We start from the raw sequence: 21,173 nt of genomic DNA, 5'->3' as shown, positions 1-21,173 counted from the left end.
TTTGCTGCCAAACCTTCCTGCAAACAGCCAAAGTGTATTGAACGTTACTTACCAACATGTGCTCAGCCAGCCAGCCTTCTCTCTGTGCTAGTATGGAACCAAGACGTAGGGCAAAGCACTTCTTTCCAAGCAGCGAGTTGCCACCATAGCCACTACCAAATGAACAGATCTCATTGTTGTCAGGAATGTGAGTAATAATAGTTTTTTCAGGATTGCAAGGCCAGTTGTTCACAGGAGGTGCTATAAACAAAAAAGAGGGAGTGCATAAGTATGAAAAAAAAAAAAAAGGATGGCGAAGCAAAGCAGTGAATATTTCTTGTCCATACTGCAGTAAAGGCGTTTTCAGTGAAGAGTACTTTACAGAACTATCCAAGGAATAAACAGTGCACAAATTGTCACAGACCAAATATGCACATATGGCACGTGCAATACAAGTGGGAAAGTCTTAGGTTGTTTGATAGTTTTTTAACAGCCTAAAACTTGCTGTCTATGATATACAAATACTAATTCAAATTCTAAACAGTTAATTAAAAATTCTGCATGCACTAGACAGTCTAAATCTAAAGAATTTTGAAAGAAATAGGAACCGTTTGAAATAAAGAATTTGCAAGGTTCCAGGCTTCACGTTAACTAATAAAGGAAACTTAAAGAATAGGAAGTGAGTGGTGGGATGCCTAATTGGATTGAATTCCTTTAAGCACAAAGCAGAGCATGCATACAGGGTGTCACATGCTCACTCTTCATGGGCAAGGGCTGTCCTACAGAATGCAAGCACTTGATGAATGGACCACTTCCTAAAGTCTGCAGCACTTCAGAGCCCATGCGAGTCATGATGCGCATGCTGGCAACCACATATGGCGAATCTGTGAGCTGAATTCCAATCTTGCTTAATGGAGAGCCAAGAGGTCCCATGCTGAACGGGATCACATACATGGTCCGACCTGTCCAGAAGCACAAAATGAGAGATCGCAATGAATACATTCACAAATTTGGAGACTAATGAATGCATAGAAAGAAAATCAGTTTCACCACAGAGGCAAAGCAATGAATGTGATAGAAACAAACTTTTGAATTCAATTTCACGTAACCCTACAAAATGCTACTGTATGAGAATACCACAGCTCCAGGGAGATGCTCTTTTCGCACTTTTCGCATTGAGCACAGCACGGAGAAAGGTGTATGAGCCGTCCGCCAATTACTATGAAAACGGCATGCACGTCTTTAAGAACAAAGTTCACAGTCACTGCTAAAGCAACACCCCTACCCGTGTCCCTTTATGCTCATTCGAGAAGGGCAGGGTGTTTCCTTACAACTTGAGCAACATTTGATGGCAGGTCTAACATGCAGGGAGGATGTTATCACACGCGTCCTCTGAGCAAAACAGACGGACGGGGAGCTCATTTGATCTCCCCTCACACACTTGATGCAAGGGGGGGGGACATTATCAATTGATACTTATGTATAGGCAAGATGATGGCAACAGCCATGTTTATAATTTCTATTGTTCATAATTTTTATTGCAATAATAGCAGGCAAATCAGACACGCTGCCAGTTGATGTAGCCAGCACAATAGGAGCCAGCATGAACAAAATTAATTCGAGTCATGCAGTATAATGTACTGCTCTATAAACAAAGAGAAGCTATTTTAGTGGCTCACCTTTCATGCAACCAGGGAAGCGTTCATTGAGTGCATTTTGCAAATCTGTTGGAGACATCCAGTTGCCCAAAGTGCCTTTGATGCCCTCTTTTGGCGTTGGGATGGTTTCTTCACGCCTTTGTGTACTGATGAATGTCTTGCTCTCAACACGGGCAACATCGGCCGGGTCTGTACGAGCCAGGTAGCTATTGCAAACAGAACAGTTTAAGCAGGAATATTATGTGCCAGGAAAGATTTTCCCAATGCAATGATTTCTGAATGATTATAAGAAATGGGTTAAGTATTGAAAAAGCAATCTCCATTACACAAATGAGTGCCTAACACAACAACTATTTATTAGGGCCATCCTGTATTTTAATATGTTAATATCTGGTTTGCTTTGATATGTCGGGTTTAACGTCCCAAAACCACCATATGATTATCAGAGACGCCGTAGTGGAGGGCTTCGGAAATTTTTACCACCTGGGGTTCTTTAACGTGCACCCAAATCTGAGAACACGGGCCTACAACATTTCTACCTCCATCGGAAATGCAGCTGCCGCAGCCGGGATTCGATCCCGCTACCTGCGGGTCAGCAACAGAGTACTTTAGCCACTAGACCACCGAGGCGGGGCTGTTAATATCTGGTCAACACGTACATATATATACAGTTTATGCATATATTACACACCTTGAAAATCGACAGTAGTGTGTTTCTCTAAATGAAACCAGTCTTGCAGAGTTTCAGTTTCTTCTATTGTACCCCAGGACTGTCTTAGGAGCTCTTTTATTCATATTGTTTATTAATGGCATTGTCAGTAACCTTTCTTTTACTGCAATTTTGTATGCAGACGATTGTGCCTTATACACAAAAACATCTCCAGCGAGGGGATGTGGGGGATCAGATTAGGTATAATGAATCTGGCAAGGTTGTCAACTGAAGCAAGGCATGACAAATATACAGGTACTTTTGATTACGGATAACAGATGATCTAGCCAAGAATAAACCGACTGACACAATCGTAAAGAAATGCCTCCATATACTTTTATTTCTTAAATACTCGTCAAAGTATTCTACCCCTCCTGTACACATGCTAACAAATGAAGCATTTATACAACCCGTAACGAAATATGCAATATAAGAAATCTTTTCATTAAGCATAACATCAGCCAAACGAGTTTGGATGGACGTTAATTCAAAATTATTAACCAGGTGTGGTCTACTATAGATTGCAGACAAAAGTGCCATTCATAGATAATTTTTTTGATAAATAAATTTTTTTGATTTTGATAAATGCTGACATGGCTAACATTGTTTTCTTCTGCTTATGCAACTTGTAATTGATACAGCGAGACAATTACTCCTAACTTCACAAATGAATTGTTACGGGCATTCTGCTTTAACTAGAGCTGTTACAGACTGAAATAACTTTTTTAATGATGCTACATCCCTGAGTACACATTTCAAAATAGCCTCACCTAACCTTCACTAATCATTGCTTTGTTTTTTTTGCTTGCAATTCTATGTTAATCCTTTAAGCATATACATTTGTACCCACCCAGCTATTATTGCAGTTTTCAAGAATAAACAAGTGAACTGGCAAGACACCGATCCTACAAAAGAAAATCTTGCATGCAGAGCCTGCCGAGCGTATATATTGCACGCACCAGTTTCGGTACTTTGGCAGTGGTACGATGCTGCCAGCCTTGAGCATAAGGTCGAGCAGGTAGTTGTTCTCGGCCTCGCTGCCATCGCAGATGTGTACAGCATTTGGTTGGCACAGGCGCTGCTTCTCCTCGACGTAGGCACGAACATGATTTGGTAGCGCCGACAACGTGGCGGGCTGAGGCTGCTGATGGAGTGCCGTCGACGTACTCAGCGCACGAGCGCATGCACTCACGGGAGCCAGCTGCGACTGCAAGCATTTCAGGGACCTGCACAGAACAGTGCGCAGCGGTTCAGAGAGCGTCGAGTGTGCAAGTGCCCTGAACCGCATGATCCACACAACGAGTAACGTGGCAGCATGTCAGTGTCCACATTTAAAGCTGTTCAAATAATGCATGTGGAGTCTCAAACAAATGTTAATGTAATGGCCTTAGGTGAAACATGCAATACCCCCTACTGCACTATCCATTAGTGCAGTCTCCATTAACACTAGCTCACATTCAATCCCTGCAATTCCTAATTCTCCTAAAAAAACATGGATGTACCATTATGGTAAGTCCAGCACCGCTTTGTTCATCACGCATACCCATCATGCTTTTCATGGAGCTGGACAGAGCCAGGCCAGAGGCATCAGCCAGGGCACCCACCCCTAAAATTTTTACTTTTACCACAGCGGGCCAAACTTGCCCGCGGAAAATGGGAGCAGACCTGGAAAATTACTCCCACGGAAACAACGCTAAACGGACAGGCCCCTTTCATCAGAACAGGAATCGCATCAGTCCTTCAAAGCACCTATGCAACCATGCAAGACAAGATACCTGTTATCGCACCAGCAGTCTTGAAGACGCTTATTCAAGGTGGATAGCGTATTCACGCCAAAGAGGCGCAGAGATAAGCTCGTGCAAGTGGCTTCCTGATACCATCCAGACGAGTCTAGAAGATACCAGGTGTCACCTTATTCCACCGAAGAAAAGATGCCAGTTATCTTATCGATCGTCCGCGTGGACGAATGCCTGTGAATTTCCATGAAAAACGCTAGCACGCAAGCGGCAGTCGCCGAGTGCACTTTGTTTCGAGAGAGTCGAGTCGAAGCGGTCACTCCCGGCGGTAGAAAAAGCCGCGATTGCACACCGAGTGCCGCCTGCAGAGACCAACGGCTGGAGTAATGCCGCGCGCGAGAACCAGGAGTGCGCGAGTAGTGCCGACAAAAGGCTGCTTGCGAACGCCAGTCTAAACAAATGTCATGATGGAACGCATGAAAACAACTGTATGAACGATCATAAGGTTCGCGTGGGGAGGTCGATCAGGGTTCGCGTGGGGAAGTCATCGTACATAGAAAAAAAAATAAACAGAACTTGTTAGTCGCATGCACGCCGCTACAAAGGCAAGCAAGCGCCATGCCAAACGTCGCGTCGTTTCCAACAGAAAGAAAAATGTGTCCGGGGAAGAAGCAACCGCCCAAAAAGGCCAAAGTCGCCGAGAGTAGACGCGACGGGACGACCGTAAGCGTCTTCCGGTGCATCATTGCGAAAGAGGGTCGCGCAGCTTCGATTGCGATTATCGACGGTCACACCCGACAATATAGAGTTCAACATGAGGCCCAATATAGAGTTCAACGACCTGCCCAAGGCGAATACTGAAGTGGAAAAGCGCCCAAGAATTCCACAACATTTTATTTGATGCAAATATTCACAAGGTTTAACAAAGGAACGGCCATTATGCGTAACAGAAGAAAAAAAAATAGAGAATTATTTAAACTTAGCAGCAAATAGGTCTTCGAAATATTTTGTAACTGCCGGCTGAAACAAAGCAGTGCCTCCCGTAATGAAGGTGGTACTTTGTCAACAGCTGACACTTATTTCATGAGCTAACATAGCAAATTTCGTAGCGAAGATGGCAGTGTAAGCCGATGATTAAAACGAGAAAAGTTGATTGATCAATTGATATGCAAGGTTTAACGACCCAAAACCATCATATGAATACGAGAGACGCGGTAGTGAAGGGCACAGGAAATTTCGACGACCTGGGGGTTCTTTAACGTGCACCCAAATCTGAGCCCACGGGCCTACATTTCCGCCTCCATTGGAAATGCAGCCGCCGCCGCAGGGATTCGATCCCGTGACCTGCGGGAAAACAAGAAAAGTTACCGCGCGCGGTTTTCAAGTCTCATTCGTTCAAGCATTTTTTTTTTATCGTTGCTAATTATTCGAAAAATATCCGGTATTTCGAATATGTACCATTCGAGTACAGCGCTATTCGATTCGCTATTCGAAATTTCGCACAACCCTACAATCAGCTACTATTGTGAATCATCCTGGAGGGGGCGCTTCCCGCATTCCTTACAACACTCAAGTTGATCAAGAAGGTTATTCGTACGCATTTATGTACAGCGGCACTGGTAGCCAGTTCAGGTGTAGCACCCACCAGAGCTGCTTTGATATGCAACGGCGGAGAGTGCCCACCGATTTGACAGGTGTCGCAGGCAACGGCCACTTGACGTACGAAAGCTACTTTCGAGAAAAAGACACCAAAATATTATTTCAGAGCAACAGCAGACACATGGCAGAAAGGCGTGGAAGCAAACGTATAGTTTCGCCTCGACGGCTTTTAGCTGTCCGTGCGTTCTACTGCGCCAACCAATGCCAAATAACATGAAGCGTCAAGCTACATGTAGTAAACATGTATTGCTACTATATTATGCTGCGGAATCGCATCACCACACTCATAAGAAATAGACAAGGAAGTATAAATTCTGCCAACCAACAGTAATCCCACTCGACCCACACGGTCCTAACTTACAGATGTCTGCAAATGTTACTTGTACAGGCTCGCGCGCGCGCAAGTAGGTGGCTGTTCGCGAATACCGCGGCCGGCTTCGTCCAAGACAAATTTAGAGTTGAAACGGCAGTCTCGCAGCACAGATGCCGAAATCGCCCGGGGATTTAAAAAGCTGCGATTCGCAGTGTTCGTCTTGAGAAGATATAAGAGGCGAATTTCAAAGGGTTACTTCCCTGACGCGATCACATATTAAGCGTCAAGGTTTCGCGCCCAGTCAGTACCCATAACTCCAGCCTCGCATCAACTTGCAAGTCTGTGCGATTTAACGTTCCAAAGCAACTCCGGCAATGCAAGACACCGCAGCGAAGTGCTCCGGATATTTGCGGGCAATCTTTCCGAAAGCTGCCACCACCCCGATATATTCACTGCAAAAACGTGATCCGAAGTTTAGAGCCATCAAATTCGGGACGAATCATGCGGCTGGAAATTTACGCTGTACACAGTTTGGCACGTCATAAAGAGCCGACGGTTGCTCTACGAAGCTATCCCTCAGACAGACTATACGAGCACGCGTCGAGGAAGTTGAGGAGAACGCGCGAATCATGCAAAAAAAAACTCAACGAAACAGGGCGAGCCGGCAAAATCTCCTCACCGTGCACTGTCCTGAACGCCGTCTGAAGTGGGGCCCAGGCGCACGCCAGTGCTCTGGCGCACCATGAACTGCGTCGATCCGGAGGCTGACATTTCCGAACTACACGCGACTTCGAGAGCGTGACCACGGCCCTAGCTCTGCTCATCACTAGCTCGTATCGGCGCCATACCAGCCGCTCTTTTAACGCCGCTCTGCCCTCCCCCACCTCCTCGCCAACCAGTGCTGAGCCAATGGCAGCCGGCGGCTGACGCAACGTCACCCAGTGTGACGTTGCGACGCGCGGTGCTCAAGTGAAACTGCCTCCTCCCGACGTCAGCCGCGGATGGAAAACGAGTGGTTTTGCCGTACTTATTTTTTGTTTTCGTTGGCCCCTTATCCTCGTGACTTGCTTCCTCTTTTTCTTCATATCTGCTTTCCCCTTTCCCGCCGTCTCGATCCCCAAAGCTCTCGCTATTCTGTAGCCCGCAAGGATCATCATCTGGAGCACTGATTAAACCACGCCAAACAACGCCTCATCACGGTCGTGTAGAAGCGCGATATTAAAGCGGCTACACAAGAGAAAAGCAAGAAAAGTTGGCAGACACTCGGCCCTGTTGCGTGCACGAAGAGTAGCTTTAACGTTCTCATGACATTATCAATGAATGTCAAAAACAGATGCAGATATGGGCGTAATATGGCCTTTGCGACATCACTGCTGCTCACGAGCGATGCTTCCTCGATTTTTAGCCGACGACGCAATAGTTCTGCGGCTTTTACGTGATGCTGAACAGAAAGAAGTGAGCTAAGAAAGAAGTGAAGATAACCAAGGCCTCTTGACGCGCACAGGAAGCGGCAGGTCCTGTGCAGTTGCTGAGCAATAAAGGGCGGCTGAGCACCCGTTCAACCTACACACTTCGAGAAAAGGCTCCATGCCGTAAATAATAATAACGTCTGGGGTATTGCGTGCCAAAAGCACGATACATGACTGAGGCACACAGTAGTGGGGGAACAGAGCCTCGATTTTCAACATCCGGAGTTGTTTAACGCACCTAAATATGTACGTTACATGGGTACTTAGGTAGGTGCCCCCCTCCCCAGCAGTCTTCAGGATCGCAAACCTGCCCTCGAGGCATTCGCTCTAACCGCGTTCTGCCACGCTATTCAGGCTAGTCCGAAAAGAATACAGCTTGTCCGACTGCAGGTGGGCAGGCTGCGGCGAGCGCTTATCGTACGTTTGAGCTGACCGTTAAATGACGCATAGGCCAAATGAGAACTGCGAAGCGATGCCAAAGCACAAACCTTTCTGAGCTCCATCAGCGGCATCGCACACAGTTTGTTAGCGTATATTACGGTGGCTGTAAAGGGGCCATGAAACACTTTTTCAGGTAACCATGGGACGAATTCACTGGAAGAGCTTATTGCCTCACGAATTCAAAACCGCAAAAGTTTTAAAAATCCGTCCACTGCGAGTGGAGTTACAAAGGTTTGTCGCATGCTGCAATCGCATTATCTCTTTCGCTGGAAGCTTAGCAGGGAGGAATGGCAGGGCCACAGAAAAAAAGTCGCGCGGGCCTCGTGACCTTGAGCACTTTTTTTTTCTTATTTTTTTTCAAACGCGCAACTTTTTTCAGTGTGATCGTGCGCGCACGTGTTCGAGTTACTGTATATTATATTACTGTACTGTATAGTTACCTTTAGGTAAAGGTAGCGTATACAGTAACTCTAGCACGCGTGGACAAGTAGCGGCCTCCCACGGCGATCTCTGTAACGAGCGAGCGCGCCATGTTCAAATGAGCGATTGGCTGATAGATGGGCTTGCTACGTGCGATTTTTGGGTATATGCTGTGATTTGTCGAGAGAAGAAAAAGCAATTTTCAGCTGGCTTTGATCATTTATTGTGGAGTCCAGGTCGCGTGCTGCACTATAATATTTGGCTCGCGTGTTGTCGGGAGCCTCTACTACCAATCGGCAGCGTTTTCTGACCATGCTCAAAAAGTGTTGCAGGGCCCCTTTAGGAAAGCTAGAGCCACTGCAATGTCAAACGGCAAGAGCAGCGCCGAGGTGCTCTCGCCCTCCATCCCGTTTTGGGGGGGGGGGGGGGGAAGCGGGCTCACAATGCCCCTTCGTGTAAACTTAAGTTTTTTTGCTAAGAATGTTCGCTCAATATAAGCCGCAAAATAGAGGCGACTGCGACCGCCGTTTTTGACAATGCGAAATATGAGAGATTCAAAACAATCATAAAGATAACGTCCAGAGATTTCGGCTATTCAGATATTCGGCGAATATCGAAAACTTTGGTTACTTATTCAAAATTAGTAGGTTACTAGTATTGTGCTCAACAAACGGTTTGCAGGCGACCGAGTATTACTGGAAGACATATATGCTAGCATGCAATTCCTGGTGAGCGGCAAAAAAAAAGGCGTACGTATGGAACGTGAACGTTTTCAACTAAGAATCGTCACAAATAGCGATGACGCCTAGCAATACCGAAGGCTAAATATCTACCTGTAATCACCGAGACGGGGAACGCACGCGCTGAAGGTAGGTATTGCGAAAAACAAGCCCATATATCACTGCTCTGGAGCACGACCCTATCTTGTCATACCTGAAAACGCAACGGTAAACGACTGTCGTTCCCTACACAGATCAAGCACCGTGTAAAACCGCAGGAAATTGCTTTCTCCGGATAACGATAAGCAGCCCATCCCTTTGCATGTAAAGCCGGAACGTGTGAAGATACATGCTGTTTTGGTGGAGACGCAAATGCAAGACGCGAACTGGTCCAACCCAATTACGCCAATTTCCAGTTGACGAGTTTGACAGTACACATGATCAAAATTTCGCTATCAACCGTGTTTACAAGCAAACAAGCGTGAACACTTGATCTGGCCTCATCAGCGTTACGGCGATAGCAAAGATAACGCTCGTTCGCGATTTATGAGTCATAGTATTATTATTATTATTATTATTATTATTATTATTATTATTATTATTAGCTCACAGATAAAAGTAATAACAGCGCAGTCGGAAAATGACAGATCGCTCGAAGCGTTTCACATGTCCTTCACTATACTCGTTCACAACGTGGATAAAAATGCGCACTTTGCTAGACACGAAAGAAAATCATTCAAGCAGGTTGCGGGATATTAATAAATACGCACGAAGTTGAAAAGTCAAATAGAAAATCGGTCACTGCACACCTATTATACCACCACGAGATCTCAGCGCACATGTTATACCTTCCAGGAATCATTAGAACAAAGCAAAACTCGCAGATAAATTTGCCAGACGTATAGGCACGTCCGTGCAAGCAGAACAGCGAGCAGGCGCCGGCGCGACGCGCCAGATGTACACGTACGTGGCAATGGAGTAGAGTTCGGGCATCGCAGCTCTTCGCCCGGATGTCTATCTGCGGGTAGATCCAGCCATCTTAAGTTTCATTCCTTGTAGCGTCACAGTCGCACAATGATAGCGGCGTCTACAAAAGCATATTCCCGGCCATTGTCTTCTCGCGTTCCGCCAGATGGAGGTCCGCCGCGCCTGGCCCGACGTGGTGCCGTCGTGTCTGAACTAGCGTTACAGACGTCCCACGTAATGGTCGGTTGCTAAGGGCCCAGCCGGCTGCGCATTCCACAGAGATGCACGTACACCGTACTCTGGCCGGACGTGGTTCTGTCGTGTCCGCGCTAGCGTTACAGACGTCCCGCGTATATGGTCGGTTGCTAAGGGCCCAGCCGGCTGCGCATTCCACAGAGATGCACGTACACCGTACTCTGGCCGGACGTGGTTCTGTCGTGTCCGCGCTAGCGTTACAGACGTCCCACGTATATGGTCGGTTGCTTAGGGCCCAGCCGGCTGCGCATTCCACAGAGATGCACGTACACCGTACTCTGGCCGGACGTGGTTCTGTCGTGTCCGCGCTAGCGTTACAGACGTCCCACGTATATGGTCGGTTGCTTAGGGCCCAGCCGGCTGCGCATTCCACAGAGATGCACGTACACCGTACTCTGGACGGACGTGGTTCTGTCGTGTCCGCGCTAGCGTTACAGACGTCCCACGTATATGGTCGGTTGCTAAGGGCCCAGCCGGCTGCGCATTCCACAGAGATGCACGTACACCGTACTCTGGCCGGACGTGGTTCTGTCGTGTCCGCGCTAGCGTTACAGACGTCCCACGTATATGGTCGGTTGCAAAGGGCCCAGCCGGCTGCGCATTCCACAGAGATGCACGTACACCGTACTCTGGACGGACGTGGTTCTGTCGTGTCCGCGCTAGCGTTACAGACGTCCCACGTATATGGTCGGTTGCTTAGGGCCCAGCCGGCTGCGCATTCCACAGAGATGCACGTACACCGTACTCTGGCCGGACGTGGTTCTGTCGTGTCCGCGCTAGCGTTACAGACGTCCCACGTATATGGTCGGTTGCTAAGGGCCCAGCCGGCTGCGCATTCCACAGAGATGCACGTACACCGTACTCTGGCCGGACGTGGTTCTGTCGTGTCCGCGCTAGCGTTACAGACGTCCCACGTATATGGTCGGTTGCTTAGGGCCCAGCCGGCTGCGCATTCCACAGAGATGCACGTACACCGTACTCTGGACGGACGTGGTTCTGTCGTGTCCGCGCTAGCGTTACAGACGTCCCACGTATATGGTCGGTTGCTAAGGGCCCAGCCGGCTGCGCATTCCACAGAGATGCACGTACACCGTACTCTGGCCGGACGTGGTTCTGTCGTGTCCGCGCTAGCGTTACAGACGTCCCACGTATATGGTCGGTTGCTTAGGGCCCAGCCGGCTGCGCATTCCACAGAGATGCACGTACACCGTACTCTGGACGGACGTGGTTCTGTCGTGTCCGCGCTAGCGTTACAGACGTCCCACGTATATGGTCGGTTGCTAAGGGCCCAGCCGGCTGCGCATTCCACAGAGATGCACGTACACCGTACTCTGGCCGGACGTGGTTCTGTCGTGTCCGCGCTAGCGTTACAGACGTCCCACGTATATGGTCGGTTGCTAAGGGCCCAGCCGGCTGCGCATTCCACAGAGATGCACGTACACCGTACTCTGGACGGACGTGGTTCTGTCGTGTCCGCGCTAGCGTTACAGACGTCCCACGTATATGGTCGGTTGCTTAGGGCCCAGCCGGCTGCGCATTCCACAGAGATGCACGTACACCGTACTCTGGCCGGACGTGGTTCTGTCGTGTCCGCGCTAGCGTTACAAACGTCCCACGTATATGGTCGGTTGCTTAGGGCCCAGCCGGCTGCGTATTCCACAGAGATGCACGTACACCGTACTCTGGCCGGACGTGGTTCTGTCGTGTCCGCGCTAGCGTTACAGACGTCCCACGTATATGGTCGGTTGCTAAGGGCCCAGCCGGCTGCGCATTCCACAGAGATGCACGTACACCGTACTCTGGACGGACGTGGTTCTGTCGTGTCCGCGCTAGCGTTACAGACGTCCCACGTATATGGTCGGTTGCTAAGGGCCCAGCCGGCTGCGCATTCCACAGAGATGCACGTACACCGTACTCTGGCCGGACGTGGTTCTGTCGTGTCCGCGCTAGCGTTACAGACGTCCCACGTATATGGTCGGTTGCTAAGGGCCCAGCCGGCTGCGCATTCCACAGAGATGCACGTACACCGTACTCTGGCCGGACGTGGTTCTGTCGTGTCCGCGCTAGCGTTACAGACGTCCCACGTATATGGTCGGTTGCAAAGGGCCCAGCCGGCTGCGCATTCCACAGAGATGCACGTACACCGTACTCTGGACGGACGTGGTTCTGTCGTGTCCGCGCTAGCGTTACAGACGTCCCACGTATATGGTCGGTTGCTTAGGGCCCAGCCGGCTGCGCATTCCACAGAGATGCACGTACACCGTACTCTGGCCGGACGTGGTTCTGTCGTGTCCGCGCTAGCGTTACAGACGTCCCACGTATATGGTCGGTTGCTAAGGGCCCAGCCGGCTGCGCATTCCACAGAGATGCACGTACACCGTACTCTGGCCGGACGTGGTTCTGTCGTGTCCGCGCTAGCGTTACAGACGTCCCACGTATATGGTCGGTTGCTTAGGGCCCAGCCGGCTGCGCATTCCACAGAGATGCACGTACACCGTACTCTGGACGGACGTGGTTCTGTCGTGTCCGCGCTAGCGTTACAGACGTCCCACGTATATGGTCGGTTGCTAAGGGCCCAGCCGGCTGCGCATTCCACAGAGATGCACGTACACCGTACTCTGGCCGGACGTGGTTCTGTCGTGTCCGCGCTAGCGTTACAGACGTCCCACGTATATGGTCGGTTGCTTAGGGCCCAGCCGGCTGCGCATTCCACAGAGATGCACGTACACCGTACTCTGGACGGACGTGGTTCTGTCGTGTCCGCGCTAGCGTTACAGACGTCCCACGTATATGGTCGGTTGCTAAGGGCCCAGCCGGCTGCGCATTCCACAGAGATGCACGTACACCGTACTCTGGCCGGACGTGGTTCTGTCGTGTCCGCGCTAGCGTTGCAGACGTCCCACGTATATGGTCGGTTGCTAAGGGCCCAGCCGGCTGCGCATTCCACAGAGATGCACGTACACCGTACTCTGGACGGACGTGGTTCTGTCGTGTCCGCGCTAGCGTTACAGACGTCCCACGTATATGGTCGGTTGCTTAGGGCCCAGCCGGCTGCGCATTCCACAGAGATGCACGTACACCGTACTCTGGCCGGACGTGGTTCTGTCGTGTCCGCGCTAGCGTTACAAACGTCCCACGTATATGGTCGGTTGCTTAGGGCCCAGCCGGCTGCGTATTCCACAGAGATGCACGTACACCGTACTCTGGCCGGACGTGGTTCTGTCGTGTCCGCGCTAGCGTTACAGACGTCCCACGTATATGGTCGGTTGCTAAGGGCCCAGCCGGCTGCGCATTCCACAGAGATGCACGTACACCGTACTCTGGACGGACGTGGTTCTGTCGTGTCCGCGCTAGCGTTACAGACGTCCCACGTATATGGTCGGTTGCTAAGGGCCCAGCCGGCTGCGTATTCCACAGAGATGCACGTACACCGTACTCTGGCCGGACGTGGTTCTGTCGTGTCCGCGCTAGCGTTACAGACGTCCCACGTATATGGTCGGTTGCTTAGGGCCCAGCCGGCTGCGTATTCCACAGAGATGCACGTACAACATACTCTGGCCGGACGTGGTTCTGTCGTGTCCGCGCTAGCGTTACAGACGTCCCACGTATATGGTCGGTTGCTAAGGGCCCAGCCGGATGCGCATTCCACAGAAATGCACGTACCCCGGGATGAAATGACATGGCAACGGCTGACGTCAATGCGACGGCAGTCCATATTTGGAGGGTCACGTAAATTTGAGCACCCCAGAAAGGACAATGGCGGCCTCTAGAAAGCCGCTTGGGAAAAAGTCTACAACAGCCGGCAACTGCGGACACGAATCCTTAGTCCTGCGGTAGGCGTAGCCCCGCGGCGAGGGGTCAACTCGCCCCCGAAATACTAAATGCCAAACATTTCTTAGGGAACTTCAGCGACTGAGTCTGTCTGTCTGTGTCAGTCTGTCTCTGTGTGTCAGTCTGTCTGTCTGTCTGTGTGTCTGTCTAGCCGCCTACGATTTTTAGTTCTCCTGCTGGCCATTTGGATAATGGGATCTATACCAAAATTGGTATGGCGTAACATGACTATGACAGCATAAGTGACTAGTCATAACATGAAAATCATGACATGTATGTCATGATTCCCATTTCATGGTCTTGCTGCTCTTGCGGGGGTTTCGTTCACATGACATATTGCAAAACTGGTATGGTGCATGACTGCATGGCAAACGTAAGTGGCAGACCCTAACAAGAAAATCATGACATGCATGTCATGTAAGTCATGACTACACACAGTGATGTTCCGTACTACGCCGAACAATTCTCATTCATAGAGACGAAAATACCCTATTTCAGGGATTTTTCCTTGGAAACGTTGACGAAATTCCCAGCATATTTCCCTGCACAACAGTACTAATTACTTCCCCCGTTTATGCACACACCTATATAAAGACACTTGTCTCAGGTACTGGCGACTTCTGAAATCATGACTAGCCCCTCCTCTGACGCACAGCAAAAGCATCAATTTATTCATTCATATACTGTCAGTACAGTGCACACTGCGGCCTTCAAGTCTAACACCAATAGTTAACTAGGAATCGCTCCGCGTAAATATCAGAAACAAATCTCAAAAGCTATGCTTGCGTGGCCTATATGCCAGAACCGATTCCAGCAGATGAAGGCGCACTATGACCGCTAATTATAGGTCGTCATAGAAGAATTTACCATTGGACGACGAAGGATGGATGTTATCGTGCAGCAAACGCTCGTTGTAGACAGCGTCTTATAGTTAAGCGGCATAGCGTTTACGTGGTTTACGTGCACCAGCTGAGACAGTGGCGCCACCTATCGGATGATTAATAAGTTAAAGACAGTGAAAAGGAAAAGCAAACGAGAATGTTTGCCTATGTCACCGCGCGAAGCGTTGTTACAAATTTATTTTACTACTAATAAAGCAAATAAATATAAACCACGCACCAAACGCGAAAAAAAAACAAGTTGCCGATTTGTTTACGGCGATCTTGTAGTTAGGCCTAGACGTGTTCGAAATGGGAAACTATCACAAACATTACGCCAACTTATCCGTAATACTCGGTCAACGAGGACAACTCAAGGCAAGTGAAGCCACTTTAAACAGTAGTTTGCTGCGAACAAAGTATATTTTAAAACAACTACGCCAAAATCACTTCGAAGCAGGTGTCCGAGAGTTCCGCCATGTTTACGTACACCAGGCACACTTACGCTACCACGGTAACCTTAAATCTGAAAAATACCGCGCATACAGTAAGCGGTACGGGTAACGTACGTATCTGCGCATGCGCACTTCGATTCCGGTATCACGGTACGCCCGGTATCCCGGTAAGCCCGGTATACTATAACTGTCTGATTGATTGATTTGTGGGGTTTAACGTCCCAAAACCACCATATGATTATGAGAGACGCCGTAGTAGAGGGCTCCGGAAATTTTGACCACCTGGGGTTCTTTAACGTGCACCCAAATCTGAGCACACGGGCCTCGACATTTCCGCCTCCATCGGAAATGCAGCCGCCGCAGCCGGGATTTGAACCCGCGACCTGCGGGTCAGCAGCCGAGTACCTTAGCCACTAGACCACCGCGGCGGGGCTACTATAACCGTCTAATGACACGTCCAAACATGATAATCATGACATGCGTGTCATGTAAAGAAGACATGCTACACTCATGATGCGCTTGCGGCCGTTTCGCTAGCTTCACATACACGAAATTTGGTATTACGTGACGCGAACGGACGACGAAGGTAAATTACACGTCGTAACATGATAATCATGACATGCGTGTCATGTAAAACATGAATGCATGCTACACTCATGATGCGCTCGCGGCCGTTTCGCTAGCTTCACATATACCAGACTTGGTATTACGGGGCGTGCATGGATGACGAAGGTATGTGACTAAAGTGCAAATATGATAATGAGATGCGTATCATTTAGGACTCCTGATGCACTCGCAGCCGTTTCGCTGGCTTCCCATATACCAAATCTGGTATTACCGGGCGTGAATGGATGGCGAAGGGGTGTGACTAATGCAAAAATGATAATCATGAGATGCGTATCATTTAGGAACATGACTACTGTTTGACCCACGTCCGTAGGCGCCATGCTGTCCATGTGAAGCAGAGCCGAGCAGCGTTCGTACGCCCGGAACCCCAGTTCTTTCGGGAACGAGCGTCCAGCAGCTCGGAGCGACAAACAGATTATAAGAGGGTCATTGAGCCAACGTCCCTACAAGCATTTCGTCCTGATGGCTTGTTTAGCGAGACGGCGAAGCAGACCGACCGCACAGGTCGTGTCTGCTCCTTGGCTGCCCTTCCCGGGAAAGACAGCGGCAGCCACCCAACCGCCAACTTGTTCAGGGAAGGAACCCATTTACCCTTTCCTTAGTGAAGCTCGGCCCGGAGGAGCATTGCGTTTGGAGATGCGACCCCTATTCGGCGACCATGTGTTATCGACTGATGCCTTAGAGGGCGGAATCTTGTGTGTATTATTGGTCTTCCAATCAAAGAGGAGGAGCCTGAGAGGGCTTATAACGACGCTGCGAAGTGCTGGACCTTGCTCTGAACCATGGTTTAATGGTTCATCCGCCACGCTCGTGGTTTGCGGAACTCCTAACCTCTATGCTGTAAATCGTTGTAAATAGTGCCATAAAGCTGTTTGTTTTTCGTTTCCTAATCTTGTCAGCGTTCGTTTCCTCCACCCGAAGTTGCGCCACGCTACCACAAGAGACCGGGTCCGACGCACCCCTGACGTCTCGGCAACCCACGACAGAGGGGACGCGTCGGGTAGGCCCCGGTCCGCAACACCACATGCCACACTCCTGATGCGCTCGCGGCCGTTTCGCTAGCTTCACATATACCAAAATAGGTATTACGTCACCCGAACGGACGACGAAGGTGAATGATACGTCCAAACATGATAATCATAGCATGCGTGTCATGTAAAACATGAATACATGCTACACTCACGATGCGCTTGCGGCAGTTTCGCTAGTTTCACATATACCAAATTTGGTATTACGTCACGTCAGTGGATGACGAATTGATTGATTGATTGATATATGGGGTTTAACGTCTCAAAAGCACCATATGATTATGAGCGACGCCTTAGTTGGGGGTGGGGGGCTCTGGAAATTGCGGCCCCCAGGGGTTCTTTAACGTGCACCCAAATCTGAGCACACGGGCCTACAACATTCCCGCCTCCATCGGAAATGCAGCCGCCGCAGCCGGGATTCGATCCCGCGACCTGCGGGTCAGCAGCCGAGTACCTTAGCCACTAGACCACCGCAGCGGGGCAATGGATTACGAAGGTATGTGACTAGTGAAAGTACGATAATCATGAGATGCGTGTCATGCAAAACATTATTACATGCTACGCTAACAGTGCGCTCGCGGTCGTTTCTCTATAGCTTCACATTCACCAAATTTGGTGTCACGTGACGCGAATAGACGACGAAGGAGTCAAGTGTGACTGATGGAAACATGACAATCATGAGATGCATGCCATGTAACAACATGACTGGAATCCTGGCAGTCCAAGAACAAATCATCCGCACGGGCAAAAGCAAGAATGACGGGAGGTTCTCTTCAAACAGTAATGTAGCCGTGTGCTTGAAGAGTACCGGCGCTTCACACAACGCGCAAGTCATGGATTTTCATTTTATTTAAAACTCTCGTACACCCATTCCATGTGACATCACACTTGCACGTTACTTGCGACAGGAAGTCCGATGTGCGCAACACGCAGCCATCACACCGCGCAGTCAGTGGATAAACACTGCGCCGTTCACCGGACTTCCGCAAGGATAATCATCGAGGTGAACACAGTGTGCACCGCAAGAAGCAAAACATTTTGTCCCGTTTTTTCGCCCTTCATGGCGCCAAGAGCTTTCACAGAAACGGCAAGGCAAAACGCGCGACCCTGCCCTCCTGTACAGGCAACAAGGCTGATTGCCCCGATTGAGGAGGTTACATTCGCCTTGGCTTCGCCGGCAACGCTGGATTCCTCTGCACGGGCCCGCTATGAACCAGACAGCTTGGCGCCTGGCTTCGGGCCAGTTTCGCTATACCTCCCGTCGGTACACCCGCGAGAAATCTATGCCGCAAGAGAAGGCTGACGTAAGCGAGCACGGAGATAAAGCTTCTTCGCCGCGCAAACAAGAAGCAAGCAGACGTGCAAGGCAGCCCAGAAAGATCACCGTGCGAAACATGCAGCACGAAAAAATGTAAAGCACTCAAAAGAAGGCTCGCAAATGCCTGCGCAAGAACAGCTCACAATGCTATACCTGGGCTCCGCGCAACAGTGCGCACCATCGCATCACGCACGCGCAGTCCCCTGCGCAAGCTTTCACGATCAGCAAGCAGCTGCACCGCCTCGCCCAGTGTTAAACACATGTCAAGAGTACGGCACGCATGCTTCTCATCTGCAATGCAAACAATGGACAGTCTCGGTTTACGTGAAAGAGACAGCTTAAGGACAAGCCGTGGTCCTGGAGTTACTGAGAGTGCTAAACCTCCCCACACGCAGCAGCGTCCACGCTCCAACCCAAACCTGGTGTCTGCCAATGTTTGTTTTAATTTGTTTACACAAATTTGTATCTAAAAGCCAAGCAGCATGACTTAAGGTGACTTCGGCTTAGGTAGGTTATGGTGCAGATTTTGATTATTGTGGAGTTGAACGTCCCAAAACCACCATATGATTATGAGAGACGCCGTAATGGAGGGCCTCGGAAATTTCGACCGCCTGGGGTTTCTAACGTGCCCCCAAATCTGAGCACCCAAATCTGAAATCTGAGCACACGTGCATACAACATTTTCGCCTCCATGAAAAATGCAGCCGCCGCAGTAGGGATTCGATCCCACGACCTGCTGGTCCGCAGTTGAGTACCTCAGCCACAAGACCACATGGTGCAAAATGTAGACGAAAGTGTATAATGATAATGTCTGGGTGTTTACGCCACAAAACCACATGATTATAAAGCACTGTATAGGGGAAACTTCGACCACCTGGTGTTCTTCAACTTGCACTACATCGTACAGTACACGGGCACCTAGCATTTTTAGACCCCAGTGTATAAATTCTACGAAGCAATAACTTCAACAATCACATGACAACTCTTGCTTAAAGGGACACTCAATGCAACTTTTAAGTCGACGTTAATTGTTGAAACACGCCCTTAAAAAAGGTTGTAGTACTTACTAAGTTCGGTTTACTAACTGCTTGTCACATATGTTACTAAGCGGTTAGTAAGTGAAGTTAGTAACGGTTGCTAACAAAAAAAATCTATTAGGCGCGGTCATTTTGTCTCACAAATCACCCGTTTTATAACAGTCCTATTCGCAAGCATCAACATTTCGATATATCACTGAGCAATTACGCACATTATGTCATTAAGGAGAACAGCACACATACACAAGTCCACGCGAGAAGTATACAGCTCCTACGCGGTTCCAAGAGTATTTATGAACAGCACACATACACAAGTCCACGCGAGAAGTATACAGCTCCTAAGCGGTTCCAAGAGTATTTATATCCCTAACTTTGGGGAACGCAGATGGTGCCGGTGGGCGGCTTTGCTGTAGAATGTATAACTTAAGTAAGGCGCCTTTATTTGTACAGCTTTTTTAGGTGAGCGAGGTAACGTAGTGTAAGACTTTTAATGAAGCGCATTAATAAAAACAATTAGTTGTGTATTTTGCATAACATCGCCTCTCCACGGCCTAATATTAAAGACATAAGACTTAGTAGTAAGCTTGCATATATTGCCTCAATGAACTTCAATGCATCTCCATGCTACTAAATAGGTTGTTAGGCGCTGGTAGTTATAACCTCTAAAATTTCCTTAACAAGGTCATTGAATACGTTCATGAGGAAAAGTTCCTAACAGTGCGCAAAACGTAGTAACCGTTGCAACCTTCAAGCATTTGCTAACGTAGGTAGTAAAAGGTTAGTAATGGCCCAAGAAGGTTAGTAACAGCTGCTGTTACTAACATTTCGATCGTGTTTACTAGCTTTTTACCAACTTATTTTTAAGAGTGCAGCGGTCCAGAAACCTGACAGTGCTACTTTTGTGGCAAGGAAGTGCTTATTCTGAAATAAAATCACGTTTTAGTGGCCTGCATCGCGTTAGCGCACTTCGAATCCCCCGCCTGAAAGTGGCCGTCCCACGTGACCGTTTCCGTGCACAACGTTGCCCGGTTTTACTGCGCGGCCGCCGACACTAGTAACAGAATAACGACAGTAGCGAGAGCCACAGCAGCAACAACGCTCATCGAACAATTTCCTGTTGTAACCTACGAGACGGCAGGCGTGCTTGGTTGAACTGGGCCCTGCTGCATGGCACGACCTGTCCAGTGTAACCCAGCGAAAATTGAACTTTCGAACCACTCGCGCCATTCCCCATAGTAACGTACGGCGTTTTTTTTTTTTTTTCACAAGTCAAACAGAAACGAACAAGCAGCATTTTATTACATCTCTTGATGCATAGAAGGTTCTTAATTTAGAGCAGCTAGTTCAATTACTAGTGAATAGAGTGATTAATTGAAGGCGGTACCTTTCACGTCGTTGGGATCACACTGCGAATGCCCTACGCGTAGCGCATGTGTTCTCGTGCATTTACCTTAATTTCTCGGCAAGTAGGGCATTGTTGTTGAGAAATTGTCGTTTTAGACGTTGTCATGCATTGAGATTTCGCTCTGACGTAAATTGTTATCTCTGGCATTCTGCAACAATTTTCAAGTAGCCATCGTCAAGATAACAAGCAAAATTCCAGCGCTGCCCAGATGTGAATGTATTTTGACAGCATAATTAACGTCAGTGCTTTGAACCGTACCACCGTTGACCT

The 21,173-nt window shown here is 49.1% G+C and overlaps 1 protein-coding gene across 2 annotated transcripts in view; it reads right to left on the bottom strand.

The window, feature by feature from the left end:
- Positions 1–21,173, bottom strand: part of LOC119177078 (phosphoenolpyruvate carboxykinase, cytosolic [GTP]) — a 69,999-nt gene that overhangs the window by 5,969 nt on the left and 42,857 nt on the right. The window contains exons 1-5 of one of the 2 annotated variants that reach the window (XM_037428460.2): positions 6,734–6,889; positions 3,306–3,572; positions 1,659–1,843; positions 738–941; positions 53–240 (exon numbers count right to left, since the gene is read on the bottom strand). In XM_037428460.2, the coding sequence (XP_037284357.2) occupies positions 53–240; positions 738–941; positions 1,659–1,843; positions 3,306–3,572; positions 6,734–6,825 (936 nt within the window). In that variant the 5' untranslated portion in view covers positions 6,826–6,889. Of the gene's footprint in view, positions 1–52; positions 241–737; positions 942–1,658; positions 1,844–3,305; positions 3,573–6,733; positions 6,890–21,173 lie in introns of those variants that run through there. The other variant, XM_037428461.2, reaches the window with a different exon arrangement.

The sequence above is a fragment of the Rhipicephalus microplus genome, chromosome X (genome assembly GCF_043290135.1).
Source record: "Rhipicephalus microplus isolate Deutch F79 chromosome X, USDA_Rmic, whole genome shotgun sequence".
NCBI classification, from domain to species: Eukaryota; Metazoa; Arthropoda; class Arachnida; order Ixodida; family Ixodidae; genus Rhipicephalus; species Rhipicephalus microplus.
This window is presented reverse-complemented; position numbering and strand designations above follow the sequence as displayed.